The 20,421-nt window shown below is 42.8% G+C and overlaps 1 protein-coding gene across 2 annotated transcripts; it reads left to right on the top strand.

Moving 5' to 3' along the window:
• Positions 1–2,303: 2,303 nt before the first annotated feature.
• On the top strand, positions 2,304–20,117 carry LOC118358549 (zinc finger protein 131-like). 2 transcript variants are annotated; one of them, XM_035736501.2, is made up of 9 exons: positions 2,304–2,560; positions 4,959–5,094; positions 5,315–5,416; positions 5,595–5,739; positions 16,577–16,685; positions 16,844–17,038; positions 17,250–17,625; positions 18,406–18,536; positions 18,645–20,117. In XM_035736501.2, the coding sequence occupies exons 2-9, from the start codon at positions 4,974–4,976 to the stop codon at positions 19,146–19,148; spliced, it is 1,683 nt and encodes a 560-aa protein (XP_035592394.1). In that variant the 5' UTR covers positions 2,304–2,560; positions 4,959–4,973; the 3' UTR covers positions 19,149–20,117. The 2 variants fall into 2 exon arrangements, with proteins under 2 accessions (XP_035592394.1, XP_052335088.1); XM_052479128.1 differs by lacking the exon at positions 2,304–2,560 and adding an exon at positions 2,735–2,805.
• The last annotated feature ends 304 nt before the right edge of the window (positions 20,118–20,421 follow it).

The raw sequence follows: 20,421 nt of genomic DNA, 5'->3' as shown, positions 1-20,421 counted from the left end.
CTGTCACGCCTGCTCCCGCTCTTCCTCTCAGGTGCTCAAGGGCACCAGCCTCCCCAGCATTGCGCACTCCTGTCACCATCATTACTCACACCTGCCTTCCCCCGTCAACGCAAGCGTATTATTGGACTTACCTGGACACAATCCCCTGTTTATTACCTCCCCTATATTTGTCAGTTCCCCAACTCTGTTCCCCGCTGCTGCATTGCTTGTCGCCTGTCTTTGTATACCGGTGTGCTGGCCCTGTTCCTGTCTTGTTCCGTGTCTGTACCTAATTAAATGTTGACTCCCCGTACCTGCTTCTCGACTCAGCATCGGTAATTACACAAATAAATGTGATATTTGAGGCTTTCTCACCCCAATTGATAGTACAATGTAGTACACTGAATATACACACATATATTAATTTATGAGTGTGAGATATGGGGGTTGGTTGGAGTGTGTAAAGCAAAACTTTTACAAACAATGGCAACACTGCCATGTTGCACTGAGCCTTAATGCTGTTGGAAAACCACATCAGTGTCTGACTTTCAGCTGTAGCAGATGCACCTCCCCCAACTTCACTCCTCAACTTTTTATTTATTTTTTTATTTTTGATTTCACCTTTATTTAACCAGGTAGGCAAGTTGAGAACAAGTTCTCATTTACAATTGCGACCTGGCCAAGATAAAGCAAAGCAGTTCGACACATACAACGACACAGAGTTACACATGGAGTAAAACAAACATACAGTCAATAATACAGTAGAAACAGGTCTATATACGATGTGATCAAATGAGGTGAGATAAGGGAGGTAAAGGCAAAAAAAAGGCCATGGTGGCAAAGTAAATACAATATAGCAAGTAAAACACTGGAATGGTAGATTTGCAGTGGAATAATGTGCAAAGTAGAAATAAAAATAATGGGGTGCAAAGGAGCAAAATAAATAAATAAATAAAATAAATACAGAGGTAGTTGTTTGGGCTAAATTATAGGTGTATTATTTATTATTATATATAATATTATTTATTATTATAATTATATATATAATAATTATTATTATATTATTCATTATTATATGTACAGGTGCAGTAATCTGTGAGCTGCTCTGACAGCTCGTGCTTAAAGCTAGTGAGGGAGATAAGTGTTTCCAGTTTCAGAGATTTTTGTAGTTCATTCCAGTCATTGGCATCAGAGAACTGGAAGGAGAGGCGGCCAAAGGAAGAATTGGTTTTGGGGGTGACCAGAGAGATATACCTGCTGGAGAGCGTGCGACAGGTGGGTGATGCTATGGTGACCAGCGAGCTGAGATAAGGGGGGACTTTACCTAGCAGGGTCTTGTAGATGACATGGAGCTAGTGGGTTTGGCGACGAGTATGAAGCAAGGGCCAGCCAACGAGAGCGTACAGGTCGCAATGGTGGGTAGTATATGGAGCTTTGGTGACAAAACAGATTGCACTGTGATAGACTGCATCCAATTTGTTGAGTAGGGAATTGAACCCAATGACTTTCATCTGCAGTCGGTTGCTTCACCCTTACCACTCAAACAAGCCCATTATCTGTTAAGTTTCCCAAACTCGGTCCTGGGGCCCCCCCTGGGTGCACGTTTTGGGTTTCGCCCTAGCACTACACAGCTGACTCAAATAACCAACTCATCATCAAGCTTTTATTATTTGAATCAGCTGTATAGCGCTAGGGAAAAAAACAAAACTTGCGAACAGGGGAGGACCCAGGACCGAGTTTGGGAAACCCTGTGGTAAGTGACAGGATGGAAAAGACAGGGGTTTATGCTGTGTTCTCGTCGGAACTAGGAAACTTGAAAATATCTGACTTGTTAACTGGTTGTGTACGCAGCACGTTTATAAGCAGTTAACAAGTCGAAAATGTCAGTTTCCTAGATCTGATTAGCATGTGAACGCGACGTAACCTAACATAATTGAATATATTATGCTTTGGTATTGTGTCAGTGTTAATTAAGACTAGTCCTCATGTATTGGAAAATCTTTAATAATCCAATGTTTTATGGAATGGATGAATATGTTGATTAAAACAATATGACATGAAATCATGTTAGCACAGACTGGAGAAAATAATACAGACAGACTCACAAAAGATATGGGAAAGATTGTTGTTGTTCATTAAAAGCACATAAAATAATATCATGGCCATGAAATAGCCTGTCACCTATTAGCAGAAAAAACAAACAAAACAAAACATTCTCTCCATTGTATTTTGGTGTGTTTCTGTATATTTTGGTGTACTGTATGGTTGTTTTGTGTTGAATATGAAGAATGAAATAAATTGTCTATATCAAAAAAAGGGGGAAGGGGCTGAGTACCGAAATGGTACTGGACCAGAGAACCGAACTAAGGGGCCAGGGTTTCGATAAACCGAACGGGAGACAACCATCTGTTGCCTAGTAACGCTCCTCGGCGTCTTCTGGAGTTTGCAGTGACTGCTGGGAATCTGAGGCCCGACTGAGCGACCGCCCTTTTTAGACGAACGAGAGAAGAGCAACGCTGCAAGTGTCGGGAAAGAGCTATACGCAAAAATAACTTAATAAAGCGGCAGAACGTAACTTGAGGTATGTTTTCAGATGTATGATGTGAAATATTTCAGGCAAATTATGTCTAAATTAGGAAATGTCTCAGGAAAAAGTGTATTTTAATGCGCGATTTGATGACGTACTGGCGATGGTCAAACTCGAAATGGGGAGAGCATTTACGGGCCTATTTGAAAGGATTAGCTTCTGTAACTTGTTGGCGAACGTTATCTGGATTGTTCGCTGCTTCTTATAACCCATTATGTATTTGGCGTTGGTGTTATTAGGTAAACATTCTGATTAAATATATCGTTAAGTTTGATTTTACGGCCCTCAATTATAGACCGAGGCCTTCTGCTGCAGCTAAGCATGCTAGCTACCGTTAGCATTGTCTGCTATTTTCAATTGGTCAACTTGATGCCAATCACACTGCTGTCAAACGCATGATTGGCTGAATTCGACGTCTTCTCTTTGCATCGTTAACATTCTATTGGATAACACATGAGGTTGACGCGATTTTCCTGCCTCGAACGTTATCATATTTCATGAAGAAAAATCTGAAATACTGTCGGTCCAATGTGTTGCGAACACAAACATACGATGAACAGCGATATTGCCAAAATTAACAGATAAAGATGAAAATATACAGTACCAGTCAAAAGTTTGGACACCTACTTATTCAAGGATTTTTCCTTATTTTACTATATTCTACATTGTAAAATAATAGTGAAGACATCAAAACTATGAAATAATACATATGGAATCATGTAGTATCCCAAAAATTATTAAACAAATCCAAATACATTTGAGATTATTCAAAGTAGCCACCCTTAGCCTTGATGACAGCTTTGCACACTCTTGGCATTTTTTTTATTTGATTTATTTTACTAGGCAGTTAAGACTAATTTCTTACTTAAAATGATGGCCTACCAAAAGGCAAAAGGCCTTCTGCAGGGATGGGGGCTGGGATTAAAAATAAAAACATATTTAGAGAAAATTCTCTCATCCAGCTTCAGCTGGAATGCTTTTCCAACAGTCTTGAAGGAGTTCCCACATGTGCTGAGCACTTGTTGGCTGTTTTTCCTTCACTCTGCAGTCCAACTCATTCCAAACCATCTCAGTTGGGTTGAGGTCAGGTGATTGTGGAGGTCAGGTCACCTGATGCAGCACTCCATCACTCTCCTTCTTGGTCAAATAGCCCTTACGCAGCCTGGTGGTGTGTTGGGTCATTGTGCTGTTGAAAAACAAATGATAGTCCCACTAAGCGCAAACCAAATGGGATGGCATATCACTGCAGAATGCTGTGGTAGCTGTGCTGGTTAAGTGCGCCTTGAATTCTAAATAAATCAGACAGTGTCACCAGCAAAGCAACATCGCACCTCCTCCTCCATGCTTCACAATGGGAACTACAAATGCGGAGATCATCTGTTCACCCACTCTGTATCTCACAGAGACATGTCGGTTGAAACCAAAAATCTTGCATTTGGACAGATTTCCACCAGTCTAATGGTGTCCTTTAATAGTGGTTTCTTTGCAGCAATTCGACCATGAAGGCCTGATTCACGCAGTCTCCTCTGAACAGTTGATGTTGAGATGTCTGTTACTTGAACTCTGGGAAGCATTTATTTGGGCTGCAATTTCTGAGGCTGGTAACTCTAATGAACTTATACTCTGCAGCAGAGGTAACTCTGGGTCTTCCATTCCCGTGGCGGTCCTCCTGAGAGCCAGTTTCATGATAGCGCTGGATTGTTTTTGCAACTGCACTTGAAGAAACTTTCCAAAGTAAAATATGGAATGTTGTTTGTCTTTGCCTATTTGAGCTGTTCCTGCCCTAATATGGACTTGCTATTTTACCAAGTAAGGCTATATTCTGTATACCACCCCTACCTTGTCACAAACCAACTGATTGGCTCAAACGTATTAAGAAGGAAAGAAATTCCACAAATGAACTTTTAACAAAGCACACCTATTAATTCAAATGTATTCCAGTGGACTACCTCATGAAGCTGATTGAATGCCAAGAGTGCAAAGCTGTCATCAAGGTGAAGGGTGGCTACTTTGAAAAATCTCATAATTTGATTTGTTTAACACTTTTTTTGGTTGCTACATGATTCCATATGTGTTATTTCATAGTTCTGATATCTTAACTATTATTCTACATTGTAAAAAAATAAAGGAAAAATACCTGGAATAAGTAGGTGTCCAAACTTTTCACTGGTACTATAAATATTCATAAAAGCTGCAGAATGCCCAATGATAACATTATATTTAAATCTATGTTAAAATCACATTACTGTCTGTGCATCAATATGCTGTGAGCATGTTGTTCATGTTTAACTTGTTTGCCCAGATGTAATTGTACACTGAGTCCATATAGTCTGTCATTACTGGTGATGTGAACTGTGTGTCATCTCTACATGGATTTCTTCCTTGTGTGCAGGTGAGGGGCTGAGCCATGGCAGATAAGGGTGAGGGGTGTGGTAGTCAGTTCCCAGACCATTATAAAGTCATGCTGGACAAACTGAATGAACAGAGACAGCTGGACCAGTTCACAGACATCACTCTCATAGTAGACGGTAAGCTCATCCTCAGTGATGTTTGTTGAATTGCAGAAAGTGAAGGTGCAGCTTTGGCTTGTCAACTAAAAGTTAATTATATATTTTGTTAATACAAAAACAGCCTTGTTTCAGCCGTGTAGGTTAATATCCTTGTGTTAAGGGAAAAATGGCCACATTGTATGAAGTATTCTATTATGTGCTGTACCGTTCATGCGTTCATCTTACCTCTGGTCTGTAGGACACCAGTTCAGGGCCCATAAGGCAGTGTTAGCAGCGTGCAGTCAGTTCTTCCACAAGTTCTTCCAGGACTTCACACAGGAGCCACTAGTGGAGATTGAAGGTATGTACTGCTGAACCACTGATGCATCCACTGACGTATGTCTGTCATCAATCAAGAAAATAAACGATAGCGCTATAGACCCTGAGAAACAAAACAAGGCTTACATCCACTTCTGACAATAACTATAAGACTATCACACAATAACCCAATGTACCCATCAATCCCCTGTGTTGTGCAGGAGTGAGTAACTCAGCTTTCCGCCAGCTGATGGAATTTACGTACACAGCTACGCTGGCTGTCAGTGGGCCAGAGGAGGTCAACGACGTGTGGAAGGCAGCAGAGTACCTCCAGATGCAGGAGGCCATCAAGGCCCTCAACAACAGGTTGGACGGCCATTATAACATCTGGACCCCCTTACTACTAATATAGTCCCTTACTACTTACGGTGCCTTCAGAAAGTATTCATACCTCTTGACTTATTCCACATTTTGTTGTGTTAGAGCAGGTATTCCCATACTGGAATTTCCAGGGGTACGCGCAATGCTGTCGGGGGTACTCCAAATAAAAATGTGATTTACGTTAACGGGATCGATATGACAACTACCAGTGAAAATAGAGGGCGCCAAATTCAAACCACAGAAATCTCATAATTACAATTCTCAAAACACACATGTGTTTTATATCATTTTAAAGGTAATCTTGTTGTTAATCCCACCAAAGTGTCTGATTTCAAATATGCTTTTCAGCAAAAGCACTACAAACGATTATGTTAGGTCTCCACCAAACCGCAATAAGCACAGCCATTTTCCAGCGAAATATAGCATTCACAAAAAGCAGAAATACAGATAAAATGAATCACTAACCTTGAATTATCTTCATCAGATGACATTCATAGGACTTCATGTTACACAATACATGCATGTTTTGTTTGATAAAGTTCATATTTATATTAAAAAATCTGAGTTTACATTGGCGTATTAGATTCACTAGTTCCAAAAACATCAAGTGATTTTGCATAGCCACATCGTTTCAACAGAAATTCTCATCATAAATGTAGATGATAATACAAGTTCTACACATGGAATTATAGATATACCTCTCCTTTCAAAAAAAGTTGACGGAAAAAGCAACCCATGAAATAATCTGAGACGGAGCTCAGAACATTAGCCAAATTAGCCGCCATGTTGGAGTCAACAGAAACCAGAAAATACATGATAAATATTTCCTTACCTTTGATGAACTTCATCAGAATGCAGTCCTAGGAATGCCAGGTCCACAATAAATACTTCATTTGTTCGAAAATGTCCGTTATTATGTATGTCCAATTAGCTACTTTGGTTAGCGCGTTTGGTAAACAATTCCAAAGTCACGAAGCGCGTCCACAATAATGTGATGAAATGTCCAAATGTTCCGTAACAGTCAGTAGAAACATGTCAAACGATGTACTGAATCAATCTTTAGAATGTTGTTTACGTATATCTTGAATAACATTCCAACCGGAGAATTAGAATGACTTCAGATGACCGGTGGAACGCTGGTCCTTCCCCTGTGAACGCGCATAGTGAAAGCATGGTCAACTCGTGGCAGTGGTGACTATTTCCTGTCTCATTCGACCCCCCTTCACATTAGAGTCATCAGACAAAGTTCTATTGACATCTAGTGGAAGGCGTAGGAAGTGAAAACGCATCCATATCTCGCTGTAATTTCAATGAGGGCTTGGTTGAAGATCTGCCACCCCCAGAAAAAAATCCAAACAGGAAGTGGAATTTCTCAGGTTTTTGCCTCCAATATGAGTTCTGTTATACTCACAGACATATTTCAAACAGTTTTAGAAACTTCAGAGTGTTTTCTATCCAATACTAATAAAAATATGCATATATTAGCAACTGAGACTGAGGAGCTGGCCGTTTACAATGGGCACCTTTTCATCCAAGCTACTCAATACTGCCCCTGCAGCCATAAAAAGTTAAAGATATATATATATATATATATATATTCTCAACATCAATATATATTATTTATATTATTTATTTACTTAAAAAAAATATATATATATTTTCAAACAGTCCATTTATATTTTCCAACAGGGCTATACATTTGGGTGAGATTTTTTGTCGCCTGATTAGCCTCGTTTCACTGCCAAAAAGAAATAAAATTAAACCAGCTTGTGTTCAGCGAATTAACAACACAATGTCAAATACAGGTAGCCTTGTCAAATAATTAACATCCAGCCAGCTGCGCCACCAGAGACTCTGGTTTCGCGCCCAGGCTCTGTTGTAACCGGCCGCGACCGGGAGGTCCGTGGAGTGACGCACAATTGGCCTAGCGTCGTCCGGGTTAGGGAGGGTTTGGCCGGTATGGAAATCCTTGTCTCATGGTGCACCAGCGACTCCTGTGGCGGGCCGGGCGCAGTTCGCACTAACCAGGGTCGCCAGGTGTTTCCTCCGACACATTGGTGCGGCTGGCTTCCGGGTTGGATGGCGCTTGGTTGGGTTGTGTATCGGAGGACGCATGACTTTCAACCTTCGTCTCTCCTGAGCCCGTACGGGAGTTGTAGTGATGAGACAAGATAGTAGCTACTAAACAATTGGATACCACGAAATTGGGGAGAAAAAGGGGTAAAAAAAAAAAATAATTTTAACATCCAATCACGTTAAACGTTACTCTTCTGCGAGAATTCCGCTAACGGTCCATATGTAGCCAAACGTAGCTGCTGCTCATTTCGTTTGCTCGAAGATGCATAAATGGTTAAATGGTTAAAAGTCACACATACCAGAGACGTGTACCAGCTCTACTGGTAGACCTGCTACTACCAGCAGAACTACACCTGCACCTATCGACAACAGAAGTTGTTCTCCTTCAACGAGCACATCCAATGCTAGCATCAGTAATTCTACATTTGTTGTTAGCCCAGCTAACATGGACACTGATAGTTGTGAATCTGATACAGCCGAAGAGCTACTGACCTCTTACCCAGGAAAGCACCGAAAAACAGACAGGGTCATTGGATCATCGAAGAGGCGCAAATATGATGAGAACTACATTGATTTGGGGTTCACTTATTTTTGTATTTTTTTATTTCACCTTTATTTAACCAGGTAGGCTAGTTGAGAACAAGTTCTCATTTGCAACTGCGACCTGGCCAAGATAAAGCATAGCAGTGTGAACAGACAACACAGAGTTACACATGGAGTAAACAATTAACAAGTCAATAACACAGTAGAAAAAAAAGAGTCTATATACATTGTGTGCAAAAGGCATGAGGAGGTAGGCGAATAATTACAATTTTGCAGATTAACACTGGAGTGATAAATGATCAGATGGTCATGTACAGGTAGAGATATTGGTGTGCAAAAGAGCAGAAAAGTAAATAAATAAAAACAGTATGGGGATGAGGTAGGTAAAAATGGGTGGGCTATTTACCGATAGACTATGTACAGCTGCAGCGATCGGTTAGCTGCTCAGATAGCAGATGTTTGAAGTTGGTGAGGGACATAAAAGTCTCCAACTTCAGCAACTTTTGCAATTCGTTCCAGTCACAGGCAGCAGAGAACTGGAACGAAAGGCGGCCAAATGAGGTGTTTGCTGTAGGGATGATCAGTGAGATACACCTGCTGGAGCGCGTTCTACGGGTGGGTGTTGCCATCGTGACCAGTGAACTGAGATAAGGCGGAGCTTTACCTAGCATGGACTTGTAGATGACCTGGAGCCAGTGGGTCTGGCGACGAATATGTAGCGAGGGCCAGCCGACGAGAGCATACAGGTCGCAGTGGTGGGTGGTATAAGGTGCTTTAGTGACAAAACGGATGGCACTGTGATAAACTGCATCCAGTTTGCTGAGTAGAGTGTTGGAAGCTATTTTGTAGATGACTTCGCCGAAGTCGAAGATCGGTAGGATAGTCAGTTTTACTAGGGTAAGTTTGGCGGCGTGAGTGAAGGAGGCTTTGTTGCGGAATAGAAAGCCGACTCTAGATTTGATTTCCGATTGGAGATGTTTGATATGAGTCTGGAAGGAGAGTTTACAGTCTAGCCAGACACCTATCCAGGGTGGTGATGCTAGTCAGGCGTGCGGGTGCAGGCAGCGAGCGGTTGAAAAGCATGCATTTGGTTTTACTAGCGTTTAAGAGCAGTTGGAGGCCACGGAAGGAGTGTTGTATGGCATTGAAGCTCGTTTGGAGGTTAGATAGAACAGTGTCCAAGGACGGGCCGGAAGTATATAGAATGGTGTCGTCTGCGTAGAGGTGGATCAGGGAATCGCCCGCAGCAAGAGCAACATCATTGATATATACAGAGAATAGAGTCGGCCCGAGAATTGAACCCTGTGGCACCCCCATAGAGACTGCCAGAGGCCTGGACAGCATGCCCTCCGATTTGACACACTGAACTCTGTCTGCAAAGTAGTTGGTGAACCAGGCACGGCAGTCATCAGAAAAACTGAGGCTACTGAGTCTGCCGATAAGAATATGGTGATTGACAGAGTCGAAAGCCTTGGCAAGGTCGATGAAGACGGCTGCACAGTACTGTCTTTTATCGATGGCGGTTATGATATCGTTTAGTACCTTGAGCGTGGCTGAGGTGCACCCGTGACCGGCTCGGAAACCAGATTGCACAGCGGAGAAGGTACGGTGGGATTCGAGATGGTCAGTGACCTGTTTGTTGACTTGGCTTTCGAAGACCTTAGATAGGCAGGGCAGGATGGATATAGGTCTGTAACAGTTTGGGTCCAGGGTGTCTCCCCCTTTGAAGAGGGGGATGACTGCGGCAGCTTTCCAATCCTTGGGGATCTCGGACGATATGAAAGAGAGGTTGAACAGGCTGGTAATAGGGGTTGCGACAATGGCGGCGGATAGTTTCAGAAATAGAGGGTCCAGATTGTCAAGCCCAGCTGATTTGTACGGGTCCAGGTTTTGCAGCTCTTTCAGAACATCTGCTATCTGGATTTGGGTAAAGGAGAACCTGGAGAGGCTTGGGCGAGTAGCTGCGGGGGGGGGGCGGAGCTGTTGGCCGAGGTTGGAGTAGCCAGGCGGAAGGCATGGCCAGCCGTTGAGAAATGCTTGTTGAAGTTTTCGATAATCTTGGATTTGGTGACCGGTGGTGACCGTGTTACCTAGCCTCAGTGCAGTGGGCAGCTGGGAGGAGGTGCTCTTGTTCTCCATGGACTGCAGTGTCCCAGAACTTTTTGGAATTGGAGCTACAGGATGCAAATTTCTGCCTGAAGAAGCTGGCCTTAGTTTTCCTGACTGACTGCATGTATTATGTTGGGAGTAGTGCCTTTCCTCAGCCACAGTGTGTTATTTGTGCAAAAGTACTATCTCACAACTCGATGAAACCTTCACTCTTGCACGGACATTTAGAAACATAACATGCCAATTTTAAAAATAAACCACAGGAGTTTTTTGAATGAGAATTAAGACGACTTTCGAGTAGTAAGACATGAATAAAAGCAACAGATACCATTAATAAGAAGGTTCTAGAAGCGTCTTATATGGTGGGCTACCTAGTGGCTAGGACAGGCAAGCCCTATACTATTGTGGAGGACTTGAATTCTTCCTGCTACCATGGCTATGGCTGGGACAATGCTGGGAGAACAGGCAATGCCTTCATCAAACAACACTGTTTCACGACGCATCAGTGACATGGCAGGATGTGTTTTGAAACAATTGCTGCTTTGCATAGAAGCCCGTGAATTTTATGCCTTACAGCCGGATGAGTCAACAGATGTGGCGGGCCTGGCACAGCTCCTGGTATACTGTATGTCCGTTACATTTATGGGGGATCAATTAAGGAAGACATCCTCTTCTGCAAACTACTGGAAACCAGGACAACAGGAGAGGATTATTTTAAAGTACTGGACAGCTTTGTGACATCAAATGGACTTAGGTGGTCAAAATATATTGGTATCTGTACCGATGGCACAAAATCCATGACAGGGAGACATAGTTGAGTGGTAACGCGAGTGCAAGCAGTTGCTCCCGACGCCACTTGAGTACACTGCAGCATCCACCGAGAGGCTCTTGTTGCCAAGGAAATGTCTGACAGCTTGAAATACGTTTTGGACACTAGTGAATTTTTAAAAACTTTGTTAAAGCAAGGCCCCTGAACTCTCGTGTATATTCTCCACTATGCAATATGGGCATCAACCATGTAACGCTTTTACAACACACAAAAGTGCAATGGTTATCAAGGGGAAAAGTATTGACACGTTTTTTTAAATTGAGAGATTAGCTTAAAGTTTTCTTTACTGACCATAATTTTTACTTGTCTGACTGCTTGCATGATGACGAGTTTCTCACACAACTGGCCTTTCTGGGAGATTTTTTTTCCTCACCTGAATGATCTGAATTTAGGATTACAGGGACTCTCCGCAACTATATTCAATGTGCGGGACAAAATTGAGGCCATGATTAAAAAGTTGGAGCTCTTCTCTGTCTGCATTAACAAGAACAACACACAGGTCTTTTCATTGTTGTATAATTTTTTTTTTGTGTGCAAATTAACTCAAGTTTACGGACAATGTCAAATGTGATATAGCGAAGCACCTGAGCTGGGTGCGCAATTAAGCAGGTACTTTTTCGAAAAGGATGACACAAACAACTGGATTCATAATCCCTTTCATGCCCTGCCTCCAGTCCACTTACTGATATCTGAACAAGAGAGCCTCATTGAAATTGCAACAAGTGGTTCTGTGAAAATGTATTTCAATCTGAAGCCACTGCCAGATTTCTGTATTGGGCTGTGCGCAGAGTATCCTGCCTTGGCAAATCACACTGTTAAGACACTGATGCCCTTTGCAACCACACACATATGTGAGAGTGGATTCTCGGCCCTCACTAGCATGAAAACTAAATACAGGCACAGACTGTGTGTGGAAAATGATTTAAGCCTGAGACTCTCTCCAATACAAGCCAACATTGCAGAGTTATGTGCATCCTTTCAAGCACACCCTTCTCATTAACCTGTGGTGCGTTATTATTTGGTCCTATAAGAGCTCTTTGTCACTTCCCACGAACCGGGTTGTGACAAACTCATTCTTATGTTTAATAAATGTATCTTTATAGTGTGTGTGTGGCAGGCTTACAATGATGGCAAAAAACAACATTTGAGAGTGCTCTGACCCTGGTGCTAGAGGAGGTACGCAGCTGGAGGTTGAATGTTTGAAGAGGTACGGAACTATAAAAAGTCTGGGAACCACTGTGTTAGAGAATTCAAAATGGATTAGATTGTTTTCTCTCACCCATCCACACAAAATACACCATAATGACAAAGTGAAAACATGTTTATAAAAATGTTAGCAAATGTATTGAAAATGAAATACAGAAAGTATTCACGCCCCTGAGTGTTAGAATCCCCTTTGGCAGTGATTCTAGCTGTGAGTGTTTCTGGGTAAGTGAGCTTTGCACACCTGGATTGTACAATATTTTCACATTTATTTTTTTAATTCTTCAAGCTGTCAAGTTAGTTGTCTCGGTGTTCTGAGCAGCGTCTGTCATTGCTAGACAGCCATTTTGAAGTCTTGCCATAGATTTTCAAGCTGATTTCAGTCAACTGTAACTAGGCCACTCACCTGAGTTATGAAGGATGCCTGTATCTTTGTAGTGACTGGGTGTATTGATACACCATCCAAAGTGTAATGAATAACTTCTTCAACATGCTCAAACGGATATTCAATGTTTCCTTTATTTTTTACCCGTCTACCAATAGGTGGCCTTCTTTGTGAGGCATTGGAAATCCTCCCTGGTCTTTGTGGTTCAGTCTGTGTTTGAAATTCACTGCTCGACTCAGGGACTTTACAGATAATTGTGTGATGCACAGAGATGAGGTAGTCCATGCAATTTATTAAGTGACTTGTTAAGCACATGTTTTACTCCTGAACTTATTTAGACCTGCCCTAACAAAGGGATTCAATACTTATTGACTCTAGACATTTCAGCATTTTTTTCTTTTTTTTTTTCTTTAACAATTTGTGAAAATTTCTAAAAACACAATTACACTTTATAGGGTATTGTGTCACTAGCCTACACAATCTCAATTTTAATACATTTTGAATGCAATAAATATTATGGCTGAACTCAAATGTGCTGGTTGATAAAATACCTGTATTTATGGGAAAGATGTTTGAAAAGGGTTTGTAAATTATATTGTAAATTGTTATGGTAGAGTTGTCTTTCATGGAGTTAATAGAATTTTATGGGACGATCTGCTCAATCCAAGATTACAACCAATTGATTACAGCATTACCCCAAAAATGGATGAGGCAGTTGGCAGCGGAAGGAGGTAGGGAACTGGTCTGTCTGCCCAATATAAAGGATCAACTGACAGAGGAATACAAATAGCATAAATAGGAAAATATACCAGTTTCATTTGAGGACCAAGGATGTTGACAACTGTGCCATACAGATTGCAAAATAGTTGGGAAGAGATTTATGATGTACCGATTCCATGGTACAGGGTGTATCAGGTGATATATATATATAAAATAATGACGCAAGATTCAAGACTTTGTGCTTTTCAGAATGTTAAATAATGTGGCATTCAATCATCGAAGCTCTGCAGATTTTTTGTGAGGATACAGAATCAATAGACCATTTGGTTCAGGAATGGCTGAAAATGCAGAACATTGATCTAAAATTTACCCAAGAAATAGACTTTGTAAAAAAATAATCTTTTGGGAGCCACTTTTGGGAACCATTTTTTTCAGGACCCAGTCTTTCAAAGATAATTTGTAAAAATCCAAATAACTTCACAGATCTTCATTGTAAAGGGTTTAAACACTGTTTCCCATGCTTGTTCAATGACCCATAAAAAATTAATGAACATGCACCTGTGGAACGGTCGTTAAGACACTAACAGCTTACAGAGGGTAGGCAATTAAGGTCACAGTTATGAAAACTTAGGACACTAAAAAGGCCTTTCTACTGACTCTGAAAAACACTAAAAGAAAGATGCCCAGGATCCCTGCTCATCTGCGTGAACGTGCCTTCGGCATGCTGCAAGGAGGCATGAGGACTGCAGATGTGGCCAGGACAATAAATTGCAATGTCTGTACTGTGAGATGCCTAAGACGGCACTACAGGATAGACAGCTGATAGTCCTCGCAGTGGCTGTCCACGTGTAACAACTCCTGCACAGGATCGGTACATCCGAACATCACACCTGCGGGACAGGTACAGAATGGCAACAACAACTGTCCGAGTTACACCAGGAATGCACAATCCCTCCATCAGTGCTTAGACTGTACGCAATAGGCTGAGAGAGGCTGGACTGAGGGCTTGTAGGCCTGGTGTAAGGCAGGTCCTCACCAGACATCACCAGCAACCATGTCACCTATGGGCACAAACCCACCGTCGCTGGACCAGACAGGACTGTCAAAAAGCACTCTTCACTGACGAGTCACGGTTTCGTCTCACCAGGGGTGATTGTCGGATTTGCGTTTTATCGACAAAGGAATGAGCATTACACAGAGGCCTGTACTCTGGAGCAGGATCGATTTGGAGGTGGAGGGTCTGTCATGGTCTAGGGCGGTGTGTCACAGCATCATGGGACTGAGCTTGTTGTCATTGCAGGCAATCTCAACACTGTACGTTACAGGGAAGACATCCTCCTCCCTCATGTGGTACCCTTCCTGCAGGCTCATCTTGACATGACCCTCCAGCATGACAATGCCACCAGCCATACTGCTCGTTCTGTGGATGATTTCCTGCAAGACAGGAATGTCAGTGTTCTGCCATGGCCAGCGAAGAGCCCGGATCTCAATCCCATCTGTTGGATCAGAGGGTTAGGGACACCCCCAGAAATGTCCGGGAACTAGCAGGTGCCTTGGTGGAAGAGTGAGGTAACATCTCACAACAAGAACTGGCAAATATGGTGCAGTCCATGAGGAGGAGATGCACTGCAGTACTTATTCCAGCTGGTGGTCACACCAGATACTGACTGATACTTTTGATTTCGACCCCCCTTTGTTCAGGGACACATTATTCCATTTCTGTTAGTCACATGTCTGTGGAACTTGTTCAGTTTATGTCTCAGTTGTCGAATCTTGTTATGTTCATACAAATATTTACACATGTTAAGTTTTCTGAAAATAAACGCAGTTTACAGTGAGAGGACGTTTCTATTTTTTTGCTGAGTTTTACTGTTGGGAGATCTGGAGAGACCGGGTCAGTCAATTGATAATATACTAATACTCTTAGTAAAAGTATTTATCTTCAACTCGCAGTCTGTGGATTCAATTAGATTTAGATTATAATTTCTATGTTAAACATCACAGCATAGTTGAAAGATGTGTGGTGTGTAGAAATCCAAAGAGGGTGACCAGCAGAGATAGATGGGATGGGCTGAGGGTTGGGATGTGGAATTGGAGACAAGTGGGAGTGGAGTTGTTGGGTGGGGTATAGAATGATGGTCAAAGATAAAAGTATAAAACAAAAAGTTTGCTTGAATGACACCGAGGGACAGTGTTTTTACAGCTAATGCCGGGTTTGCCTGAGGCTGATGCTGTGCAGGTGTTTGTACACGTGCATATACTCCCACTCTCATTCAAATGTGCACATACACGGACACACGCAGGTAAATAGTGCCATGTATGCACTCAAACATATTCAGTTGGCCCTGTGGTCATGATTTTTGTTGTCCTTGATGTCTTTGTTGTTTTTTGCATTGTTGTTTTCTGTTTTGCTTTGTCTTTCTCTTTAAAAAAATATATTTTGTTGGTTGTTGGAGCATGGGGGGTCTTAGGGATGGGGAATGGGATTTTTTAAATATTATTTTTTTACTGGGGGAGGGGGTCTCAGATGGTTGAGGGGCTGCTCTTGAGGAACTGTGGGGAGGGATCTTGGGTTGTTGGTTGATGGATCGCTGTTTCTGGTCCCCGTTTTTTGACCTTGTGGTAGATCTGTCGACGTGCCCTTGACCAGGGTGTTGCCCTGGTTGCTTCTGTAGGTCATTCTGGATGGGAGTCTGTTAGATTACTAATGTGATGTAGTTGTTGAGTGGCTTGACTGCAAGTATATTATATGTTTTAAACATTCAATAAACAAAAATGAAACATTTTACATTCAGGCTCTAACACAACAAAGTGGAAAAAGTCACGGGGTGTGAACACTTTCTGAAGGCTAGCCCCCTTTTTGTGTGGTGTTGGTTTCTAGTCTTGTTTAATGGTATCTGTTGGAATGTAAAGTACTTTCAATGAATATAACCCTTTCTCTCTCTCTTTCTCCATAGGTTGGGTGATGGCACCCTCTTCCAGCTATCCCAGACTCTGGTGGCGGGGAATAGCAAGGCCAAGAAGAGGAAGATATCTGAGATTCTTCCCTCAGTGGAGGGGGAGCAGGTTGGAGATCTACAATGGCACATTATGTTTGTAGTTGTTATAACATAAAATCGCATAAAGTGCAAAAAAGTGTCCCAAATTATCCTCATCATCCTCTTCATCATCTGTCCTTTCCTCCTGATATGTATTGCTGTGCTGACCCAAGTCTGTCCTTGCAGGTGGAGATTGAGGTGGAGATCGGAGAGGGTACCATTGAGGTGGAGGAGACTGGGCTGGAGGAGGTGGTGGACGCTGCTCGGAACACCCAGGCAGTCTCGGATGACTCTGCCCTGGCTCTGCTTGCTGACATTACCAGCAAGTACCAGCAAGGGGGGCTAACGCTGCACGTCCTGAAGAAGGAAGGACTGAAGGAGGTAAACAAGGCACTCTGTTTCTCTGTTGCACATGTAAAAACCACACTTGGAAGGACCATGACCAACTTTGATTCAAAACAAAAAAACTATTATATATAAGAATATATTTTGTTGACGTTTCCAATCTTTCTCAAAACAAGTCATCCTTTCATCTCAATGCATCCATACATCATGGTTGGTGTGTGTGTGTGTGTGTGTGTGTGTGATCCAGGAGATGGTGTATCAGGAGGAGACGGTGACACCTCCCAAGACTCTCCAGAGTCTGGAGATGGTCGAGGTCCAGATCTCTCAGCTGGACAAGATGTTCCGCTGCAACAAATGTGACCGCAGCTTCCGCCTCTACTATCATCTTAAACAGCACATGCGCGCCCACATGGCCGCGCTGGACAAGCCTCATGCGTGTTGCCACTGCGGGAAGGCGTACACGCGGGAGGGGGCGCTTAAACAGCACCTGAACACGTTACATTATGAGGCGGAGGAGCTGTCGCGCAGCCAGTCCCAGAAGAAGAAGACACACGTGTGCGAGTACTGTGACAAGCAGTTTGACCACTTTGGACACTTCAAGGAGCACTTACGAAAGCACACTGGTAAGAGTTATCAAACCAAGAGGGATTCATTCAGGGGTTCATATTTGTAGAAGTGCCTGGGTTAACTATACACGGAGTGTACAAAACATTAGGAACACCTGCTCTTTCCATGATAGACTGACCAGATAGATATCCAGGTGAAAGCTATGATTCCTTATTAATGTCACCTGTTAAATCCACTTCAATCAGTGTAGATTAAGGGGAGTAAAAGGGTTAAAGAAGGATGTTTAAACCTTGAGACATGGATTGTGGATGTGTGCCTTTTTAGAGGGTGAATAGGCAAGACAAAAGATGTGTGTCTTTGAACGGCTTATGGTACTAAGTGTCAGGCACACTGGTTTGTGTCAAGAACTGCAACACTGCTGGGTTTCTCACACTCAACAGTCTTCCGTGTGTATCAAGAATGGTCCACCACCCAAAGGACGTCCAGGCAACTTGACACAACTGTGGGAAGCATTGGAGTCGACATGGGCCAGCATCCCTGGCATGGACTTTGTAGAGTCCATGCTCTGACGAAATTGAGGCTGTTCTGTTGAAGGTGTTCCTAGTGTTTTGTATAGCTGATGTGCATTTGTAGTTTCTAGGCAGACTAAAACATAGCATCAACAGCACTTCATTGCACATCAACAACACCTTTCTTCTCTCTGAGTGTCATCTTTGATTGTGCATTGATGAGTGAGTGACCTGTTCTTGTGAGGTGAATATAAATCAGACCACCTTAATAGGATCTCCTGTGTTATGCAGTGGGTGTAATAAGTAGTTTATCCCTTGTGTGTGTAGGTGAGAAACCGTTTGCATGTCCAGACTGCCATGAGCGCTTTGCCAGGAACAGCACATTGAAATGTCACATGGCTGCCTGTCAGAACGGCGCCGGGGCCAAGAAGGGACGCAAGAAACTCTACGAATGTCAGGTGCAGAGAACTTTCTTGTTTTTTCCTGATTTATAAGGAGTCAAAATCACCCATCACATCCCTGAGTAGGGTATATGCTGGATTGTAAAATGACCTCTTCCCCCCCAGGTGTGCAGCAGTGTGTTCAACAGCTGGGAGCTGTTTAAAGACCACCTGACGACACACACGGGAGAAAAGCCTAACCATTGCACCATGTGTGACCTCTGGTTCACCCAGCCCGACGACCTCCGCCGACATCTCCGCGACCTGCACGGCGTCACAGACGACAAGCTGATAACCCAGGAACTGGTCATTGCCGCCGCTACAACGCAAGAGGATGTGACCAGGGAGGGGAAGGGAGGCAAGAGGGAGACCCTTCTACTAGAGGACGGGATAAGCGTGGAGCATGTTACCGTGGAGCCCGTAGGTGTGGTAGCATTGGTGGAAACAGCCATGTTGGTGGATGGGGAGGTGACCGAGATGTGTGAGGAGGACATAGAGAGACTGAAGGAAGCGGGTGTTGAGATCCGGGTGCTGCAGGTGTCAGCAGAGGGACAGGTGAACTCTGAGATCCAGGTGGAGGGGAGCGAGGTGGAGGTGGAGGAGGATTCGCAACCGGCCATTGCTGTATGAAGTGGGAGCGGGGCGACATCTCAAATCATACCCTATTCCCCATAAATACACTGCCTTGGCTCTGGCCACAAGTAGTGCACTGTATGGGGAATAGGGTTTTATTTTAGATGTGCGCTGATTTTTGTCAAACTGGAAAAGCTCCCCCTTATCCCCTTCACCCTATGAAATAATAGGGTAACAGACAAACGAGGATTGGATGTTACTCATATTTCTAGAGGGTATTTATTTGGAGCCTGATGTCATGGCTCTGTCTTCCTCTGTCTGTGGCAGAGAGAGACCGGCTGAATGCCTTCACAATGAACCCGTTCAAGGTTTCGTTTCAATCTTTTTTCTTACATTTTCTTGTTGCTTTCTTTTGTTTTTTACACTTTAGGATGTACATTTGAGATGATCAATATTAATTTGCTAAGACAATATGCCATCTATAAAGATCCCTACTCATTTCTATGGTGTCACCAGCAGACACCATTTATTGATTGGGATGCAGCGTGTGTTAAACTGTCATACGGCTGCAGACATATGGCTGATATGCCTCACTGATGACGCCACATATTTCCCAGTTTGAACCCATCTGAAGCACAGCTCTGTTTGTCGAAAAATTATTCAGAACTTGACTAAAGAAAGAGCATGTTTGTAATGGTGTCCAGCCCCTAACTGGTAAAAATAACTTTATTTTCTTAACCTTTTAATCAGTTTGTTTATCAGAATAATAGCTGTTAGCGTGCTTACGTTTGCCCCCCCCCCCCCAATTCCCTGCTTGACTTCCTGTCTACCTCTTCCTACTTCCTGTTCTGACTGCAGCCCACTAAACACTGGGTTTTATGTATGACACTGTTACAGCATGATGCTCCTCAGAAACAGAAGTAAGTAAGTGTTAAGTGAACACGTTTTGTTTGTTTTTATTTGACACATGTTCATAGTTGTATTGTTTTATATGTACAGAGCAATAAAGAAGTGATGTAATCAATACATTTGGAATTCTCAAAATGTTTCCATACCAGTATTTCTTACAATGCTTTCAAACATGCCTTTCTGAGACGTGGAAGGACTGAAGATTAGATGTTTAGCTTACTAAACGTGAATAATGGACCCCCCAAAAATGTATGTATGCTTGTAAATATAAATGTGGCTGATGTAAACCACAGTGGTTCTGTCTGTTGTTGTTGTTGTTTACTGCGTGTCTCTCTGTCTGTCACTCCTCTTCTTCCACCACAGCAGAAGGACCTGGATAGGGCAACATACAAACAGGTTCATATCAACAGCGGTGATGATG

This window comes from Oncorhynchus keta, chromosome 25 (genome assembly GCF_023373465.1).
Source record: "Oncorhynchus keta strain PuntledgeMale-10-30-2019 chromosome 25, Oket_V2, whole genome shotgun sequence".
Taxonomy (NCBI): Eukaryota; Metazoa; Chordata; class Actinopteri; order Salmoniformes; family Salmonidae; genus Oncorhynchus; species Oncorhynchus keta.
The sequence above is the reverse complement of the archived record's forward strand: the minus strand, read 5'-3'. Positions and strand labels throughout refer to the sequence as shown.